At 37.1% G+C, this 20711-nt stretch overlaps 2 protein-coding genes across 2 annotated transcripts; one reads left to right on the top strand and one right to left on the bottom strand.

The window, feature by feature from the left end:
* Positions 1-629: 629 nt before the first annotated feature.
* Positions 630-4093, bottom strand: LOC137949061 (uncharacterized). Its single transcript, XM_068795325.1, has 3 exons — positions 3886-4093; positions 1620-1731; positions 630-1112 (listed from the first exon to the last, which is right to left on the bottom strand). The coding sequence occupies exons 2-3, from the start codon at positions 1714-1716 to the stop codon at positions 886-888; spliced, it is 324 nt and encodes a 107-aa protein (XP_068651426.1). The 5' UTR covers positions 1717-1731; positions 3886-4093; the 3' UTR covers positions 630-885.
* A 1162-nt stretch (positions 4094-5255) lies between these two features.
* Positions 5256-18692, top strand: LOC137947809 (uncharacterized). Its single transcript, XM_068793596.1, has 9 exons — positions 5256-8302; positions 9294-9402; positions 9478-9566; positions 10453-10691; positions 12521-12607; positions 13678-13777; positions 14378-14594; positions 14912-16822; positions 17181-18692. Exons 1-8 carry the CDS (start codon positions 5684-5686, stop codon positions 16060-16062), a joined length of 4611 nt encoding a protein of 1536 aa, XP_068649697.1. The 5' UTR covers positions 5256-5683; the 3' UTR covers positions 16063-16822; positions 17181-18692.
* Positions 18693-20711: the final 2019 nt, after the last annotated feature.

The raw sequence follows: 20711 nt of genomic DNA, 5'->3' as shown, positions 1-20711 counted from the left end.
ATCAAAGAACAATTCGATACATTGCATAGCAGCTCATTCTGTGCGTGCAGTTAGGTTGATAAACAGCAAACCATCTTGGGACATGGATATGCAAATAGGATTTTGTGATGAGTTGAATATCTGTCTTTTTGGATGGGACAATTTTTCCACTACTTTATATTCTTATAAATTTGTCTGAGAAAATCAAAAAATTTATATCTTCAGCACTAATAAACCTTTAAGAAAAGTTAAAAATCATTAAAAAAATTATTTTTTTATTACTCTAATAGAAAATTATAGAGACAATCAACCTTATTTTTTGTCATTTATAAAAATCATTTTACTTCTAATATAAACACAAATAATTATTTTGTTGATTCCTACGGCAACATAAACACAAGAAAATTGGTCAAAAGAAATTTTTTTCAATAGGATTTTTTTTCAAAAAACAATAACAAAAAAAAAAATATAATTTTCTCATCATTTTATTTTCCTACGGGCTAAGACAGTCCATATATATATATATATATATATACACAATCAAATAATTAACTTTGCCTACATTTTATTTGCACTTTCTCCTCCATTTGTTTTTGTTTTCTTTCATAACCAGAACATGCACCATCTCACAAGTCACACCTGTTTTCTCTCTAAAACCCCTAAAATCTGATTAACATACATTAATATGCATCATGTATCGGTACAAAAAAACATTTAAATTATAGAGTAACACTGGTTTTAACTAAAACTTTTCAGATATCTGCAAAAGCACAATGCACAAAGTTCTCCCTTGTAAAAATTGAGAGGTGATGGTGCAGCTAAGTGGAAACCAAGTGAATGTCCATAAACAAAAGTAAAGCAAAATGCAGTTCTTAACCAACAAGATTGAATTCTGAAGGGCACTTGCTACTCTTTCTTGCTGTGGGACTGGGAATAGTCATCCTCCTCTCGAGGGGCAGATTGGTGAATACTCCCTCTTGCCTTCGCTAAGAAGGCAGGGTCTGGGCGATGCTCTGAACCAGTAGGCTCCTTAATTGCCATGTAAATGTACAAAGCTATGACCAAATTCGCAGATATGACTGCCAAAAGTCCACTCCATATTGTTTGCTGTGATGGAGATAAATCATTAAGACCTGTTTACAGACACATGTTTCGTTAATGAGAAATAGCTTCTTAATTTTTCTACTCATAGTTGACAGAAATCCTGATGTTGAATTAGAGTCTTATAGATAAGAAAGGCACAATTCCCATCTTTTTATCCATCTCAAATAGCTTAGAATAATCTAATTAACTCAAACCAATAACTTCCAACACAATTCATTCCCCTGCAGTATAATAGAAGATAAGAGCTCCATGGAACTGTCTCATCTTGACTACAAGGCAAGAAAATCCAATACAGTTCTCAAAGCTACAGTACAAGCTATTACCCTTTGGACACGTTTACTTTTATGTAATGTCCTGTTCCTCAAATTACTGCAACTAAATTAACAAGAAAACAAGTCATACTCAATTCAGTAAGTAAACTGTGTGGCATACATGCAGAGGACCTTAGAAAAAAGACAATTTACGATGTTTTACATCATTTGTAGTTATATTTTGAGACAAACCAACAACTAGAATTTTCCACAAAACAGACTTACCTGGAATCAATTGATGGTTGAACCCATACATAACTGCAAGAGGAGCGATCCACATAATAGCAGACACGAAAAAGAACTTCTGTATTACAGCTGCCATTAGAGAGCCCAGTATCTGCAGCAAGAAACAATCACCTAGTTTCATACATTTGTTACAAGTCAAAGCTACTTGTTGGAAAAAGGACAGGACCATTACAAAATTATTTCGCATTATTTTATCATTTTATTTTCCAATTACTTGAAGAATTAAAATTGAGTGAAACTCCAACACAAACAGACTAACCGAAAGAATCAGTATTAAACATTGTACAAATATCAAAATTTAAATTTGGTCTTGAGAAGATATAAAATTCGAGTCTGGTTGGAGTAAGAGAAAAAGATTAGCCACATCAGATGAATGTTCTGAATAGAGGATGGGAGGGAAATTGATGGGTGGGGGCTTCTATGTTCTACAGGTGTGATCTAGGTTCTTCCCTAATAGGCTACATACTATTGCTAAATATATCACCATTAAGAGACAGCATGTACGATAGGAAACTGTAATTTGTTGGATCAACGACTTACTGCTCCAAATCTTTCATTTTGTTAAGGAATAACAGCAAGAACACTCCCATTTCACTAGTAAATCTTTCAATATAAAACAAAAAACAAACATCAAATGTACTCAAGATGCAACATAAAAGCAGCGATGAGACCCATAATTTTGAAGCAGATGAAAAACCATAAACTCCCTTTTCAGCTAAAGCTAGTTGTAATCATCCATGTGCCCAGTTGGAAGACTTCATGTATTTGGAATCAGCAGAAATATGATAACCATAAAAATGATAAATAATAAATAAATCAGCTCTTGGTCCAATCGCAATTCAGATGTAATTTCATTGGCTAATTATTGAGTTGGAAGTCTAATACTTTTTTCTTATCTTAATTACACTCGTTTCTTGTTCTTGAAGATGTCTATAGTTTGAAGACTCTGAACTAAGAAAACCTTGAAAATTTTAACTAATTATGTGTTTCAATGAAGAGATAAAAAGATTGTCATAATAGAGTTGATAACCAGGTACATTTTGCCCTGTAGGGAATCCAAAAAACAGCAGAGCAAACCAAAAAGAGTGGTTGTCGTCTACCTCGAGCCACCTAGCAGATTCTAGCAATGATGTTTTGTGGATAGTAATTTTTTCATGAGGTCCCACAGTTTCTCAAAACTTTGTAGAACCTGAAGAACAGAACAACATAATGCCAGTACATCTACAAACACATGTTCATTTCATTCGTTTTTCGCATGCTTTCCTACCTCTTCTTCACCTAGATAGTTGCAGAACTGTCAGATCTCATAAGCCAACGAACATCCCTTATTCCTTCCTTTAGATTTCATTTTCAAACTGTCTTGGATATTCTCACACTTACCTAAAATGGTTTGCGTTCTCAGGTTTTTCTTGTAAACTGTCTTTTATTCTCACACTCCTAGTATTTCTTACCACGTTTGAATCTGTTGAAACCAGTGGCGCTGGTTGGTCTAATTCTTAAGTTAAAATATCATTTCTTAACCATTCACAAATGAGTCAGAACCCTTTATTGATCTTTAGTGATAAATTTGAGCTCATATCACATTTTGAGCAAAATGTCACCGGAAGACTGTTGCAGAGTTTTCTTCTTTCTGCTCGAAGAGAAAAAAAACATAATTCTCAAATTTCTTTTTTTCAAAAAAGAAAAACTTGAACAAACAAAGGCCTAGCGAACAGACCATTAATCCGTATCTCTGAACATAATTGAAGTCTAAATAGTAAGTCTATTGACCATCGTCAATGTAATGTGAAGAGGAATTCTACAACGGAAGATAATATGGTCCAAAGAAGATCGATTGGTAACATCTAATTAAAATGCGAATTAGAATTGATAACAGTATATGAACCCTCTCTATCATTCAGCTTTTATTTACTGAATTAGACTGGCCACCAAATACCATAGGCATCTCAATTCTAACCCTCGAACTTGCAACCCAAATAAAAGTAGTGAAACAGAAAACGACCAAAGAAGAGAAAATAACGAGCTATAGTTACTCAAGAACAGAGCCAAACAGCGGTTAAGACCCTGACTATCTGCAAGTTCAAGAAGAGGATTCGGGCATAGAGGACATCATTTGGAATGAATTTCGTGGTAACATATTGAATACTGAAGGCGACAATCCAGAAAAAAAAAAGAGAAACGAAGAGCAATATAGTGGCGGACAAAGTCTGGATGAAAGTGTATAAATAGAAAGGGAGAGGGGTACCTGTAAGTCGGAAAAGGGAGACACGATCGTCCGGTGGAGGAGGCTCCTCGTCAATGAAGATAACGTGGGAAGCTTGCCTCTTCCTCGTAGGTGCAGAACGCAACAAGCTGTACGATCGAATTACTCGTGCTCGGAGCGATCAGGAGAAAGGGAAAGAGAAGAGCAATATATAACAACGAAAATATGGTGAACGCATTGGAATATAGGTGGTTAGAGGCTCACCGATGAAGAAGACGGTTGAATTAACAAATTATACAAAAATCTTGTGAAGTCACATGAAATTGTTTATTTCAGTTGTACACATACATTTTTCACACTTCATGGTACAAAGTGTAAGTGACACATTGAATGGTTCATAATTAATTTATGATAAATGGTATACATACATAAAATGCTATTTATAATTTTGTGAAGAGTAAATTGAGAGTTAAGTTTCATCTATGGGTGTTCTTCTCTTTCAATTATCGAACCCCATTATCGCCTACCTAAAACTCAACTGATAGTTAGGAAATAAAAATCATCGTCGTATGAATAATTTTACTAATTTTATTGAATAATCTATGATGCAATATGAGTTGATTAATCGTATTATAAAACATAATTGAAATAGCTTTTGCACAATTAATACCTTTTTTAATCATATTTCATGTCAATTGATAATTTTAAAAATTAAATTATTAATAAATACATATTTGAATTTATTTGGTTTAAATTTATTTATCAAGTCAAAGCTATTAGGTCAATTTTTACTATTTTCTATCAATTGATCAACTCAGTGAGATCTAGACTTATTTATTTTTGTTTGTCGTATTATTTAAAAAAATTATTTTTATTTAATATAATTTATATTATTCATAGCAATAAACATTTCCTTATTTTATGTTTGTAATATATTATTTACATAAAATATTTAAAAGCTTTAAAACCATCCGAATCGACTCATATCCGTTTTGTTTGAATTATCTCTTTATTTTAGTAAATAATAATAATTAATTAATTTAAATTTTATAAGGAAGTCATAGTGATTACTTACCAAGATCACAAAACAAAAATAGTTATAATTTATTAGGAATTAAAGAATAAGATATTTTTTAGGATATTTAATAAAGACATTTAAATTTCAAGGCATTTGGTAAGTTTTATTAAATATTTTAAAGAAATATAATTTTTCTATTTAGTTTTCTCATTTAAATAAATTTTCTTATTAATGGTCCGAGTTAGGTGTCCGGGTCACGGTTTTTGTATGAAAACGATGTCACAAACTCACAAAAATTTCGGAGTGGAAGTAGGAAAAGGAGGAGTGGCAACATCCTTCGTCTCATAAATCCAATCCGAGTCTGCGTCTCTCGCCTCCTAGTCCTTGGCCTCGCTCGTAGTTTCCTCTCCCGCTGACGGGAAAAAACAAACTCCCTCCAAAATTATCGCCACCTCCGTCAGATCTGTTCGCCGGTTAATCCGCTTCGGCGGAGTTTGATTTCGGTCGTGTTTCGCCGCAGTGACTCCCGTTTTGCTCATCCGGACGAGAACTGTTGTCTGCGGGACGCGAATGGGTTCGTCTCCTTTACTGCACTTGCCCGTTTTTTTTTTTTGTTTACGCCGACGGTTGTTCCTCGAGGTTCCTCGTTCGATGCGGTTTCAGATCTGAGGTTCGGAATCGCGAGCGATGCGTGGTAATTTAGGGTTTTTGGTTTGTAGGTCAGCACATTTTCGCCGTGCCGTGTGGTTTTGGCATTGGATTTGTGGTGGTCGTCGTTGATATCCCATTTGAGGCGTTGCCTTTTGAGGTTGTTTTTGGGAGATGAAGGAAGACAGGAGTCCGCGGAGTTTCCCGGGCCGTTTTGGAGGCGAAGGGTGCTGTTCGTCTGGGAATTTGAAGGTTTATGAGTCCAAAAAGGAGAAGAAGAGGCCGCGGTTGATAGTGAGTGACTCGGACGTGGACTCAGACTCGGACGATGACCTGCTTTCTCGGCGCGTTGTTGACCGTGGCAAGTTATCCATCAGCTCGAAAAAGAACAGGGTGGAGGATGACGAAGACATTGACAGTAGAAGGAAGGTATCAAAGTTAGGCGCTTCAAGGGTCAAGGAAGCAGGAATTGGCAAGAAAGAAATTCACGAAAGCTCTGTCATATCTAAATCGGCTGATAAGCGAAAAGTGAAAGTTCTGGAGTTTCAGGAAGAAGGTGATAGTATTTCGGATGCAATTAAACGTTACAAAGATGCTAAACACGATTTAAAGAGAACCTCAAGTGTCAGAATTGATAGGGAAAAGGACAGGACCGTTATGAATACATTTAGTAAGTCTGATGACGTCAATATGAAAAAGACAAAAACTGAAACGAAGAAACTTGAAGAAAGTGAAGAGACTACTGAAACTAGGGGGCTTGGTCCAAAGTATGCTGTTTCAAGTACAAAGAGTAGGAAAGAGGAAACCAAATACATCAGAAGCAGCTTTGGGAAGAGACCTCTTTCTAATTCACTAGCAAATGACAGTTCAGTTGCCCAAGGAAGTCAGCAACCTGATTGTTTTAGTGGTAGAACTCTTAAGTTCGAACATGATGATAATGGTGAGCTTGTTGGTGAATCAGGAGAGAAGTTTGTGTGTCCCAGTGATAGAAGTATCAGGGTGCAGGGAAAAAGTGGTGTTTTGAAGCTGATGCCAAAAAATAGGACGTTTGGTGATTTTCAGAACACTTGCCAAAAAGAAATGGAAAAAAATGTAAAGAAATCTGTATCTACCGGTAAGTGTGAGAAGGATAAGCTGCACAAGGGAAAAAAAATAAATGCTGCAATGCGTATCCCAAGGAATCACATGAGTAAATGTTTGCCAAATGGCAAAACTAAAGGTCAGCTTTTGGAAACTGAAATTGTAGATGATTCCTCAGGCATGGAGTCAGGGGGTACAGACTCTGGTAGTTTTAAGACAGATGTGAAGTGTAAAAGAGAAATGAGTCCACTACTGGTTAGGTCTCTGCTACATAAGAGCAAGGGAGAGCCAAAAAATGGCCTTGAGAAAGCAAAGCTGAAAAAACTGAGTGTCAGGGAGGAGAAAGTAAAAGAGCGACTGGGTTCTGATATTGCAAAGTCGAAGAATCATGAAAATGTATTTCCCTCAAATGGAAAACGCAAAATCCATGATCTGGAAAAGGAGGAAGATTGTACATCCTCAGGGACAGAGGCTAGAAGCATAGATTTGGGTGGTTCTGGGAGAGAAATAAAAAGTAAAGGAGAAAGCAGATCAGCACTGGCGAGGAGAACAAATTCAGATGGTAATAAAAAAGAGCTGAACGATAAAGGAAGCTGTTCAGCGCTGCTGGGTTTGCTGAAGAAGGATAGGGGGTCACAGAAGGGTCGGCAGACTGAAAAGCAACTTCTGCGAGATTATATTAAGAATATGCTTCTGAATGTTGGTTGGACGATTGATATGAGACCCAGGAGGGGCAGAACTTATAGTGATAATGTGTACATATCTCCCACAGGAACAGAATATTGGTCAATTACTAAGGCCTACTATGCCCTTGAAAAGCAATTCAACTGTCAAGGTAATGCAGATGGAGCAAGCTCTTCATTTTCTGCAATCCCTGGAGAGCTTCTCAATATGCTGACCAGGAAGACTGTTAAAAAGAAGATTCGTGAAGAAAAGGAAAAGAGGAAGATGCTCAGACTTGAAAAAGCAAGTGAGGATGTGAAGCAGGGTGTCAAATTAAAGATTCGTAAAAAATGGAAAGTGGGTTCAAGTGTTCGATCAGAGGTGAAGTATCCAAAGGTTAGGATTAAAGCAAAAGGTTCAATTGAAATATCAGAAGAGGCTGGTAAGCCAACAAGTACACATGTGAAGGGAATTCCAAAACGAGCTGGGTCACATAATAATACATCATTAACATCTGACAATAATCTGCTTCAAGGAAGAAAAAATAAAAAACAGAGAGGATATGCCTTGTTGGTTAGGAGCTCAAATAAAGGCATGGACCCAGACGGTAATGGTTCGTCTCTGTTTCCTGGCAAGCTGACAGTTCTTTCATGGCTTATTGATTCCGGGACAGTTCCAGAAAATGGGAAGGTTCAGTATATGAACAAAAGGCGTACTCGAGCGATGTTGGATGGCTGGGTTACAAGAGAAGGGATCCATTGCAGTTGTTGTAGCAAAATTCTTACAGTTTCAAAGTTTGAAATTCATGCTGGAAGCAAGCTTCGTCAGCCCTTCCAAAACATATTTGTCGAGACAGGAGTTTCTCTCTTGCAGTGTCAATTGGAAGCCTGGGACTTACAAGAGGAAGCAGAGCAGAAGGCGTTCCATTTTGTGGAGACCGATGGTGATGATCCATATGATGATACATGTGCTATTTGTGGAGATGGTGGAGACTTGATATGTTGTGATAGCTGTCCGTCGACATTCCACCAGAACTGCTTAAATATAAAGGTGAGCTTTGAGTTCCATTATCTATTGGTGTTATGTTGATTGCATTCAGATTTTGCCACATAAGCTGATTGAACTAAAGCTACTATTGGATAATGGGGGCCTCTTATGCAAGTCATGTTAGTCATGTTATAAATGGAATGAGATTTTTCAGTTCGCTTCAATTCTATTATTATGGATCTCGAGATCTAGTAAGGAGGATGATAACTAGGAGTATGTCATGTCATTTGATTTTGACTAACTCGAATATTTTTTACCTCGATAAGTGCTATTTCAAAATATTGAATACATTAGATGTCTTTTGTCTATAAAAAACTGCTTTTCCTTCTCTCTCTCTCTCTCTCTCTCTCGCTTTCTTTCTCTCTCTTTCTTTCTCTTTTTGACACACACACAGAGTTTCTTATAAATATAATTGCTACCCTTATCAAGGTGAGCTCCTGTCAAGAGTTATCTGCGAGATTTTTTAATGATTCATATCTTTGTAAACCACTTTTCAAATACCTTTAAAAATTTATTTAGACCTGTTAGGGTAAAGAAAATTTCAATGTCATTTGATTTAATCTTATGCAATTAAAGAAGTGAATTAGCTAGACATTCCTAATGGTACTCTCTCTACCTTGATAAATACAAAAAAATTCCTCATTTTCTTCTTTCACAAAATTTCACATTCAGAAGATCATATGGATTAATTGCCTTCATATAAATGTTTGTACACTACATGCTGTCGTACAGACACTTGTATATAAATGATGCATCAATTATATGCACAAGAACATCTGTACATGTTTCTTTTTGAAAAGGGCTTATATATAGTCAAGGTACTTTTATTAATGATTGAAGCAGCATCTTCAGTAGAATTTTTGTTGTGAAAACTAGTGACATTCTTCCCTAAAATGAAAAAAATTGATGGGCCCCAGTGTTTATATTTTACACATACATTATTAGGGAAAGTTACACTCATTAGTACGAGGAACTTTTCCCCCCTCTATTGCAGATGCTCCCTCCAGGTGAATGGCATTGTCCGAACTGTGTATGCATTTTTTGCGGATTAGCTGATTTCACGGATTCTCCAATGAGCTCATGCAGTCAATGTGAGAGAAAATGTACGTAACTTTTTATCTCTCATCCATTAGTTATGAAAATTGAAACCGGCCAACAACTTTTTCTGATTCTTGTAGATCACCAAGTATGTGTGTCTGAAGTTGATGCCACAGCTGCTGATTCCAATAATCTCAGCACGTCTTTTTGTGGGAGGAGTTGTAGAAAGGTGTATCTCTCTCGCTCTATGTATGTGTGGAATAATCTTCTTGTCTGTTATATGTTATCCAAAAAAATGTTTTAAATATTATCGTTTATGATAGTTGGATTACATGCCAGTGTTTTCATCAACATTCTGCAAGATCTAATTGTTGCACATCATGATGTCGTTTTTTTTTTAAAGAAGATCATGATGTCTATGTTGCGAAAGCATTTCAGTTCATCGTTTTTGCTGTAAGTGTCTCTATTTTTAACCTTTTTCTACATAAAAAAAATGCTTGTAGCTTCTGAGAACAAGCTCATGCAAAACCAGATCCCAATTGTTCTATGAGGCTTGAGAGAAATCTCTCCCTCCTTGTCAGTATTTTAGTTGTTTGATATGCACACTATATATTTTTGAAAGAAATACTTGTAGCTAATGGTATACTGTTATCAAGAACACCTGAATTTAGGACCAAAAGTCTCTCTAATGTGGACATGAATCATGTATTGGTGCCTTAGTACCTACAGGATGAATTGTCTTGTTAGTGGTGGCCCTGTTTTAAATTCAATAATTGATGATACCCTAGAATCTTCAATCTATGGTACAGTGTTCTAAAGCTTCAGTTATGCACTTTGTGGATTTTCAGAGCAAGTGCGACTTGTAGTTAGATTAAACTCATTGGCTCCTTTTAGCTGCCACTTTTATTGAAAAAAATCTAGTGAACCACCATTACCTGAATTACTAAAGATATTGCTTGTGTTTTAGATTCTGACTCTATATCTGCTATTACCCCCAGGTTGTCTTATTTATTGTTGATTTCTTCTGCTTTACCTTACTTATTTTCTTCTTATGAGTATTTTTTTGTTTCTGGATTCTGAAGAATGACTAAGACAAAATTCTTTCCATGTTATAGCTCTTCGAGCGACTGCAAAGGCTTCTTGGAGTTAAAAATGAACTTGAAGGTGGATGCTCATGGACTCTCATTCAGAGACTTGATGAAAATTCTGAGAGATTTCCCCGTGGACTAGCTCTAAGAGCTGAGTTGAATTCCAAGCTTGCTGTTGCACTAGCAGTTATGGATGAGTGTTTCTTACCTATTGTTGACCGTAGGAGTGGTATCAATCTGATTCATAATGTTATTTACAATTGTGGGTAAGAAATCTTTTAACCTCAGTTTGTATTAGGCATATTTTCTGCGTCTGGTCTTGCCAATTAGGCACATTTGGTTTTTTGAACACTAGCAGGTGCTCTAATAGGATGGTTTCACAATGGATTAATCATGTTTCTAAGCTTGCATTAATTAGAATGTTTACCGTGTTCCATCAGACGAAGTGCAACAAGTATAATCAAATAATTGGTGTCTACATTTTCAGCCATTGTGATTTTGGAGAAGATTGTGTATTTGAGTGGCTCTTGCATTATATTTATGGCCAGTGTTGGTGTTGTGGGATTTTATTGTGATCAAATGAATGTATTTCTACATTTGCAAGCTCTGTGACTTGAGGAAGAATGGTCTGTGATGGGAACCTCTTATGTGGTGTGTTCTCAGAATTACCTGTCCTTTTGCCACCTAGGATTTTCCTCTAGCTTTTGATAGAAACTGATTATCTCTTGTACTCCATTTGATTTTGTGTGGGTTCCAATGAAAATTGCTCTAGAGATGGCGTGATTTAAGATGGAATACTGATGAGTCCTGCTTCTTGTAGTTGCTTGTAATGCTTAAAATGCATTATATATATGTGACTAATCTCTCCCTTTAAAAAAATGTTTGAAGACGAGTTGCAACTGGAAATAACTTTTGTATATTCATTTATGGATTCACTACTCATACTTGTTCAATTGGAAGACCTGCTCAAACAAAACAAATGCTTCCTGATCTCCGTAGTGCAATAATTCAAAATTTTTAAAAGCGTTTTTTATATTTTTTTCAATTTTGACCGAGGATATAAATCATAACAATATATATGCTTCCTCAAATGTGACATTGAGAGGTAAAGGATTTTATTCTTCTTAAAAAAAGTTTTGGATAGGAGTTTTCATATTGTCATTGTTAGCTTATTTAAGAGTACATGAGACTCTCCTTTCCATGTATCAGGTGATGAACCTGTCTATTCAGTGCTTCTAGGATTTTTTTTTTTTTGGGGTGAACTAAGAAATATTTGATATCCTGGACCATATGTATGTGTTTAGAGATCACATGCATTTTTTGCATTGTGGAATGCTTTCCTCTATTTAGTATATGGATAGTAAGAAGCATTCTTTGTCGTGTTGGTAGAGAACATGTTAAGAGTAGTAAAATTTCTTTTCTTTGAGATTATGAATTGGTTGGGATAAAACTTAGTAGATTTTGAAAAACTTTGCCATGAAGCAGATTGCGAGAGGCTTTTCATGACCATTTTATTTGTAGACCTGACAGAAGTTTCTATGACAACGGGCAGTTCAGGTGTAAATGTTTTCACTGGTGGTCATTGGGGCCTTCCTATGAATGAGAAACTAATGTGGGACCAAACTTAAGAATGTTTTAGTGGCTTTTAACTATGTAATTTGTGTTGGTGCACTCAAAGAAAAGATTTTCAGTGTGTACTTTGAACTTTCAGCAATGTTGTGTTTAGTATTGTTATGACTTCTGGTGATTTGGTGTGTGATGTGTTCAAAATATTTGGAGAATTTTGAGAATTTACTCTGTGGTATCTATATTGCTCTTGCCTAGTTTCTTTTCAATTGAAACTTATGGTGATTGGTTGCATTTGAATGATTATATAACTATTTGTCTAGTAATGTGGAGGTTGGTACCACCATTCCCTTTCTTTTTCTTCTTTTATATACCCTTTATCATTTCAATCAGTAAATAACTTACAACCATAGAAATAACTTTTTTTTTCTGTGCTCAAGCTTGAACTTCTTCACTACTCTGAAACTTTTGAAGTTTTCGAGTTTTTAGTGACTATAAAATGATAACTTATTCACTCGTTTTTATGCAGGTCAAATTTTAACCGGCTGAACTTTACTGGATTCTATACTATTATTTTGGAGAAGGGTGATGAATTTATCTCTGCAGCATCCATCAGGTATATCTGCTCAATTCACATTGGTGGTTTACATGTTGATATTTCTGAATGTTAGATGGGCTTTGCATTTTTTTATATTTCCAGTATGTGCCTGATATCAGAGTAGCATGAAACCTGAAAGACTGAAAACTACCACCATGGTGGTGGGCATGTGGATGAATGGGTTCAAAGTGTGGATGTTGAAGTTCACTTCCTTGAGTGACTCCATTTTACCAATATGGACTTCTTTTACATCGTGAATTGATCCTTTGGCTCAACAGCCACATGTGTAGTTTTAGTGTCAGCTATTGAATTCAAGTATCGTGTCTTTATGAAGAATAACTTCCCAAGGAGTCCCGGTGATCCTTCCTCTTTGATGTAGTCAATTTCTGTGTTCAGAAAACAAAAAACTCCTGTGAGTGGATCAGGCATTTGGGTGTCTCCAAGTGCATAATCAGTATTCGAAAAAGAAAAAAAGAAGAAAAGGAACGACTTTTTTATGACTGTTAAAGAATATTATTCTCTGATAAAAACTTTGAGCACCTTATTTGCTAGTGACTTCTGACGTATCATATCAAAGCACAGCTTTCAGCTGTATTTAGGACTATTGTACGCTCGTGTGCTATTTTAAAATTTTCTTTTCAAGGCAATCCAATCTTGTTGAAGCCTCTGGTTTTGTGCTCAGTTCCTGAAGACCTGGTGAGACTTGAATTAAGGCCTCCCTTAAAAGAGAGATTTGGGTAGTTCCTGGAACTTCAGGATTGTTTTAAATTCAAATTTCTGAACTAAGAATATTGTTTCTTAAGAGATTCGGGTAGTTCTCTCTATGCGAAGTCTTGATCTTCAGTCTCATTGAAATTCTAAAAAAATGTCTCTCATTTATCTGGCTTAGTTCAATCTGTGGTGGGAGATTCTCTCCCCTGGAAGTTGTAGTTCTTAGTTTTTTCTTGATTCTCATGCAGTTCTGTTCCAGTGGCCGTGTGACCATTTCTCTTTTAATAATGTTCCTGTTGTTTTTTGGTAAAAGAAAGAAGAAAGTAATATTAAATTTGGCTTCCCTTCTTGAAATGTTCAAGTTTGTTGTGGAATAGGATCCATGGTACCAGGCTTGCAGAGATGCCTTTCATTGGAACCCGAAACATGTATAGGCGTCAAGGAATGTGCAGGCGACTTCTGAATGCGATCGAGTTGGTGAGTATGGCTCTTATTTGAACTATTTGCCGGCTTTTGCTTGTGTATAGATGATTCTTATTCTTGGAGAGTTTTCTCTTGTAGTATATCTTAGAAATTTGCTGCCATTTGAATTTGTTTGTCATTACAATTTTGGCTGAATTGGGGTGGGTGGGAGGTAATGGAGGGGTTTTCAATGTGAAGTCGCGTACAAGTTTCACCGGAGTTAGGGCTTTTGTTTATCAACCAACAATTAAAAAACGAAGGAAAGAAAAAATTGTGTTGTGCAACCGACAATTTTTTAGTAAGAAGGAACAGATTCCGTTCAAAGAAATCCTGGGGGAGCAAAGAGACCAACAATTAGAAAAGAAAATGAGAAAAACAGTGGGAAGTGCGGAGCATAGTTTACTGTGAAAAGTGTTCTGTGTTGCTGTTAGTTTCAGGTCCTTTTACTTAGTACTTACGTCTCATTGACAAAAAAGAGACCAGTTATCTTTCTGAAAACTGGCAATATTATTCTATTTATTTATTTATTTTTGAGTATATGCAAGCAAACTGGCCACTTTTATTCTATTTCAATTCTTTTTTCGGGTTATTGAACTGTTATGCTAAATTCTTCAGGTATTGTGCACCCTTAATGTTGATATACTCGTCATCCCTGCCATTTCTGAACTCATGCACACATGGACCCAAGTATTTGGCTTTGGGTCTCTTCAGGATGAACACAGGCAAGAAATGAGGTCCTCAAACATGCTAGTGTTCCCTGGTACCGACATGCTAGAGAAATCGCTTTTGAAGCAGGATCCTTGCAAAGGTGGTGATATGATTGATAATGCAGGTATATGTCTATATTCAACATACGAGTAGTTTTATTAAAGGCACATAATTAGGGGTGGCAATAGTTTAGCAGGGTTAATTTATATATAGGTTTTGGTTAGGGAAACCATGCCAGAGGTTTGGGGTACTGTAGACCCAACGTTCAGATACATGTCTTGCAGCTTATAAAACAATGGCTTGAGAAGGGCCATGTGCTGGTACCTGGAACTTAGATGACCTGAGGATTGCCACCCCAACTACTAATTAAAAGCATTAATAACCATGTACCGTTTCAGAAATGAGATGACCCCTAATTGATCATGTGCTTGTTGATTTCAGTTGTGAAGACCAATAGAATCAGAAGTTCTGATGGTTCAATTGAGGTGCCAAACCTGTCCCCTGAAGCTTCTTCTGGCGCCCTGGATGTTCATGTGTCTGAGGAGAATGCTGTTCTCGAAAGCAGAAGGGAGATGGAAAACAGGGATACCGCTACTGGAATAAGTTTAGGTGTGTCTGATGGGCCCACATATGGTACATGTTCTATGGCGGACAATCCTTCTGATACTGCTCATGGATCGAATTTTCAAATTGATGATACTGGTGTAATAGATTGTGTCAAACCTTATGCTGTTTCCCCTGAGATTATTAACCAATCTTCAGATGCAGCATCTGAGTTTGCTTGTCAAACTTCAGGTGAGGGTATTGCATGTCGGTCTGTGGTGCACACTTCTGAGTACCATATCCAAGCTACTGGTAACAATAAGAAAGATTTGGATGGTCTCAAGTCTCCCGAGAGCTCTTCTGCTGGAGCCTTTATTGTTTCTTCTGACAAAGCTCATAATTTCATGCAAGTCATTGATAAAGTTTCTGAGTGTTCTGATGTTGAGCCAAGCCAGTCATTCGAAGCTTCTCCAGTGAAGGAAAACAAACAAGCTTCTGAAGAGGGCATTTTTATTACCCACGACTTGACTGAGATGAAAGATGGAAACACAGCTCTTGAATTTTGTTCCCCCGATGCTATGCTAATCGGTAGAATTTCCAGGGATAAAAATTCAGATGTTTCTCCTGGAGCTAGTGTTTTGTCTTACAATGTGCATGTAGTGGAACTTGGCACTTCAGCTATCAAACTTAAAGCTGACACTCCTGAAATCATTGTGCGGTCTCTTAATAACAATGCCAAATGTGAGTCTGAAGGTGTATGTGGAACCACTACATGCCAGAATGCATCGAGTTTCTCACTACCTCTGATGCCTATTTCTAATAGGGGTGCATTATCGACTTGTGAGGCTTCTATGCAACATGACCCTGAGTTGGGTCTAAAATCTCAGTCTACTAGTGCAACTTTTTCTTCCAGCACTGTTCCTTGTAAGAAACTTGAAGCTGAGAAATTGCCTTTGTCTTCGCCGGGTAAGCAACTGTTTCGCTCATCGTCATCTTTGCCAGTTGAGCCAAACATTCATTTTTTGGATGAGGGTTTTTTTCATGCTTGATGCTGGGAGGTAGATGTTGCTAAACTTGAACCGAATTGCCATGAGCATGTTGGGGCAACTGTCTTTCATACTTTTGGGATGTGATGAAGTCAGCGCATACTGCTTCTGATTCAGGTCTTCAAGTACCTTGTGTTAATTTTTGTACTTAGATTGCTGGACAATTCTTCAAACCTACATTGGACATTCTCCTTCCTGTCTTTCCTTGGCAAAGAAATCTTATGCAGCATCTTCAGTGCTCCTATTCTCCATAGTTTTGAGTGACTGAGATTTTTCCCCCATTGGACCAGATTTCTGTGCCTTGTATTTAATGAAGGTCTTACAGAAACAATGTTGGATGATCACCTAGTCTGGTTTCTGAATTTGAGTCCGATTCAAGTCCATAGATTTGGTGCTGGATCGTGGAATGCTGGGATATGCTTATTGGTCTCTTTTATGGTTCTTTTTGCTCATGATGAAGACAACATGGGTGAAGTTCTCATGGTAGAGTGGGGTTCGAGTTGGAAGAATGGAAATGTACTAGGGTATTTGATGTGAATATGCAGACTTGCACACTCAAGTCAAATGTTAACAGAAGCCAAAAATGTGATGTTTGTATGATGTTTTTGTGCTTAAAGTCATACAAACTGATCTGGTGGCCGTAAGGACCAAATATTTCTGATTTGTGTTAGATGTTTCCTCAATCTTCTGCAGCATGTGCTTTGTAATATTGGTGGATGGCAGCATTTTGATCATATGAAACCCAACTGGGCTGGACATTCATGTAAGGTTACTTCTTTTTGCTGCTAACTATTCTTCAAGTATCCATTTTGTCTTTTTTCTTTCACCTTTTACTTTTCAAATGGCCTTTTTTGCTTGTAGTTTTTACTGTCAACCTCTAATTTGATATCTTGGGATCTGAGGAGGGTCGAGGAGTGTACATTTTTGTTTCCTCCAGACTTACATTATGACCCTATTTTAGATCAGAATCTTATAAAAGTTGAAAGATCCAGTCTTTTGGGATGGGATCTGTCCTCCTCGGGCTTTACCTCTGAGCTTATTATTAATGCAAAAAAATTCAACATTCCAAACAAATAACAGGATGGAAGGGTCCTGACTCCTAACCTGTTTTAAATCTGCAGAATGGAAAACTTGTCAAATCCACATGCATCACCTTTCCAGGATTTGCAAGAAGTTACGACGACTCCTTGGTACTTGCTTAAAAAAAGGAACTGCTTGAAAGTTTTGTAAACTTTGACAAATGTGGATTGCAGCATTGTTCAATGGCCATATCTGGTATCTATTAACCTGAGGTTTTGCAACTGAGCCTTACCATACCTGTTGATGTAACTGATCTGAAGAAAAATATAAATCCCCTTATTTTGATTTTATTTTTTTGAGGGGGGGAATGATAGATCTCTGCAATGCCCTCCTGATATGGTTTTACGAACAGCTTCAGTGTAAAGATGATAATTGTTCAGTATGGTTATCTAACTGGGCCATACCAGTTAGTGAATCTTGTTTGTTGCAATTATTCTGGTGGTGAAACAATACCATGATTTCCCAGGTACATATCATCTTTGTCTCTGTGTAATCTTCTATTTTGTGAGAAAAAGAAAATTGTATTGAGCGGATATTTGTTTGTATGACTTTGTGACCAGGCAGTGAGAGGTGATCACTTGGTTGACTGTGATGCAGCTTTTTCCTGAAGTTCCAATTCTGTAACTACTGTTAATAATGTATAGAGTTTTGGCCCACTTTTATGAAAAATGCTAATCTTTTTGTCAGTTTATTTGAGTTGGTAGCCTTTGAATGCGTGGGGGAGATGAGAAAGGGACAGGATGAGATCTGTCCATGTTTTCCTAATTCACGAAAGAAAAAAACTCAATTTATAACCTGTAGAATTTCTATGAGATTAACGAGAAAACTCTTACTTTGATGCTTTCAGACAATGTATTGTTTTTGTTATAAGCATTATTTTGTTGAATATTTGTTTTCACTTTATTCTTCGCCGGTGAGCTGCTGGCTATATTTTTAGTTTGCTACACATTTGCAAGGAATTGGATGCTAGTCTCCGAATATCAAGAGCCGTTTTCTACCTGGATGTCGGATAAGTCAGTATTGTGTTCAGTATTGAACAAGAATGTTTTTTTGTTTATCTTTTAAAGATGCTGAACACCACAATGTATTGCAAAAATTGCCTTGGATGGAAATGGGAAAGTTGATAATGGTTTCAACAGAAGGTTAGTAATTTCAATCGAAAACACAAGATCACTGATGGATCAGTTGGCATCGTATTTGTCTTATGTTCACCTTTTATACTCTTTCTTCTATTGATTATTGAATGTATGCATATTTGTAGCTTGTGCAGTTATATGAGCAATCTCGGCAGGTGATTGCATGATTTGGGTGCTTTTTCTTTAGTTGAGAAAGTGAAGAAATTTTACAAACACAAAAGGAACGGCCAATTTACCGCTGACTTTTCCAAGTTCACATCTGGAGTCTGATGAGATGGGAGATTGGACGATGGAGGCAACTCTGTCTTGTGTTTTATTTTGCTTCATCTGCAGATCCTGTCACTTCTGGTTCTGTATCCCCCCTTCCTCCTTTTCTTTTCTTGCCTTCTCTCTTTCTCTCTGTACATCTTTGGTGTTTATGATGCTTGCCCCTTCTTATTGGGACAGTAATCCGACTTATCTTACTAAAAACAGTAGTCAAGCATTTAGAGAAGCATGGGTTATAATTTGTCATAGCTTTCAACTTCGATAGTTTGGAGACCAACAAGCAATCTTACCAATTCATTGTTGGTTCATCATTTGGTTTAATGAACCTAACTATTGCCTCAACTTGTTGTGGTGCCCCTGATGAAGGCCAGTTAAGAGAGTTTCTTCATCCAATTGATGCCTCCGAGAGAATCCCCCTTCGACAGTGAAGGGACAGGTATGAGATTGAGCAAAATAACTTGATACACCGGGAGTGCTTTACTTTCAGCTTCTATGGAATCAGTGATACCAAGTGACCCAGAGTATGTCAAAAGGACAGATCCATCACTATTACAAAGAATGGCACCAATACCAGTTCTCACAAAAACTCCCATCAATCAACTTCAACCAGCACATAGGAGGGATCCAGCTAGCAACTTGGTCAGGAGGGTGATTTTTGGGGTTAAGATGAGTTACTGGTTGCTGCAATCATGATGAACTTTGTGGGTATCCAAGTAGAAGAGTTGATTCAGATATTGTGCCTTTCTTAATGTATTATCATAAGTCCCATTCTTTCATGCTGTATCCATTTTAGAGACTCAACTCTTGATGTTTTCTCGGAGTTGTGACTGGTACATTCATTGTCTGCCAGCGAAGCAGTGACTACTAATTTTTTTATGGAAGTACCTGATTGCTTGGGATTTGCTTGTCAACTGTGGCTCCTACGAGGTGAAGGTCTTCATTTTGAGTTGATTTGAAGATAGGAATACTTTTTGGATCTGTAATTTGGAATATGATGAAGAAATTGCAACCTACTTTTATTGACTTATAGAAAGAGATGATTTGATTATGAAGCAGAGAAGAGAAATACGTTGGCATTATAGTACACATTTGTGCATGTAAACTCTTGGATGAAAGGAAGGAATAAAGGTTGTTTCAGTTCAAAATGGTCGAAACAGGATTCAATCTCTGAGATGACTTCAATTTCACGAGGAGAAGGAATGCTTGAAAATGTTTGCCTTGGTGAAGCTCTTTTCCTTTCTTGAAATCTGATTGTACATGAGCCCGTAGAATCAGTCTCTTTTCTCTTGATAAAAGATATTTGCTCTGTTCTCTGCAGAAATAAAAAAAATGGGAGTGACACATCAGGAAATTGTATCCCCGGATTGTTTGGTTGGGTTGGTGGCTTGATTTGTTGGCAGTTGTTGGAATGAAAACGTTAATACTTCAAATTCTTCTGATTTGAGGAATCCACGTCTTGAGCTGATGTGACTTCCGAAACCAGCTTTCAGTGAATGAATGTTTTGGATTTCTGACAGAGCAGCAGAACCGAGTTTTCAATACGCACATTACTCGTACTGTGGAAACTGGTAACTTTCGTCCCTAGTTTAGTGGGAAGCCACTAGGACGACGTGCAGGCATGCTGGGTTACCTGAACCTGGCAATCTGGATTTAGACTTGGTAGATGCTTTATTTTAATTTTGTACAAATAAGAATGGTCTGGCTTGATAAATGATGAGAAATCGAGGACTGAGTGCAGAAAATGGGATTTGATGCTTACACAGGCGTAATCCCCTTCGTTTATGGGGCTGTGCTCAGGCTCTACCGCGTCCGGGGCTTTCAGAGGCTGAGTGTAGAGGAACCTTATTACAGGTCCGGAGCCATTACCAGGAGGTTCCGAATTGCAGTTTTTGCGGTTCTTTTCTCGGCCGGGCGGAGGAAGGTGATTGTTCTCGGCGGAGGGAGATGATCATGGGAATTGAGTTTGCAAACTTGTTTTGGTTTCTTGTTTGATTAATTTCATTGAATTGTGAATAAAGTGATCCATCTGGATCACCAATTTGGTTTGGTTGAGTCAGGAATAAGTATCAGTTTGAAACTTGAGAATTGTCTTTTGGAGAAGGCTCTAACCCTGATCAAGGTGTTGGATGTATTCAATTGAATTGACAACTACCTAGTAAAAAATTTAAA

The sequence above is a fragment of the Aristolochia californica genome, unplaced genomic scaffold, assembly GCF_029961685.1.
Source record: "Aristolochia californica isolate CCGP_79_NKW_82.1479 unplaced genomic scaffold, dmAriCali1.0.hap1 SCAF_13, whole genome shotgun sequence".
NCBI lineage: Eukaryota > Viridiplantae > Streptophyta > Magnoliopsida > Piperales > Aristolochiaceae > Aristolochia > Aristolochia californica.
The sequence above is the reverse complement of the archived record's forward strand: the minus strand, read 5'-3'. Positions and strand labels throughout refer to the sequence as shown.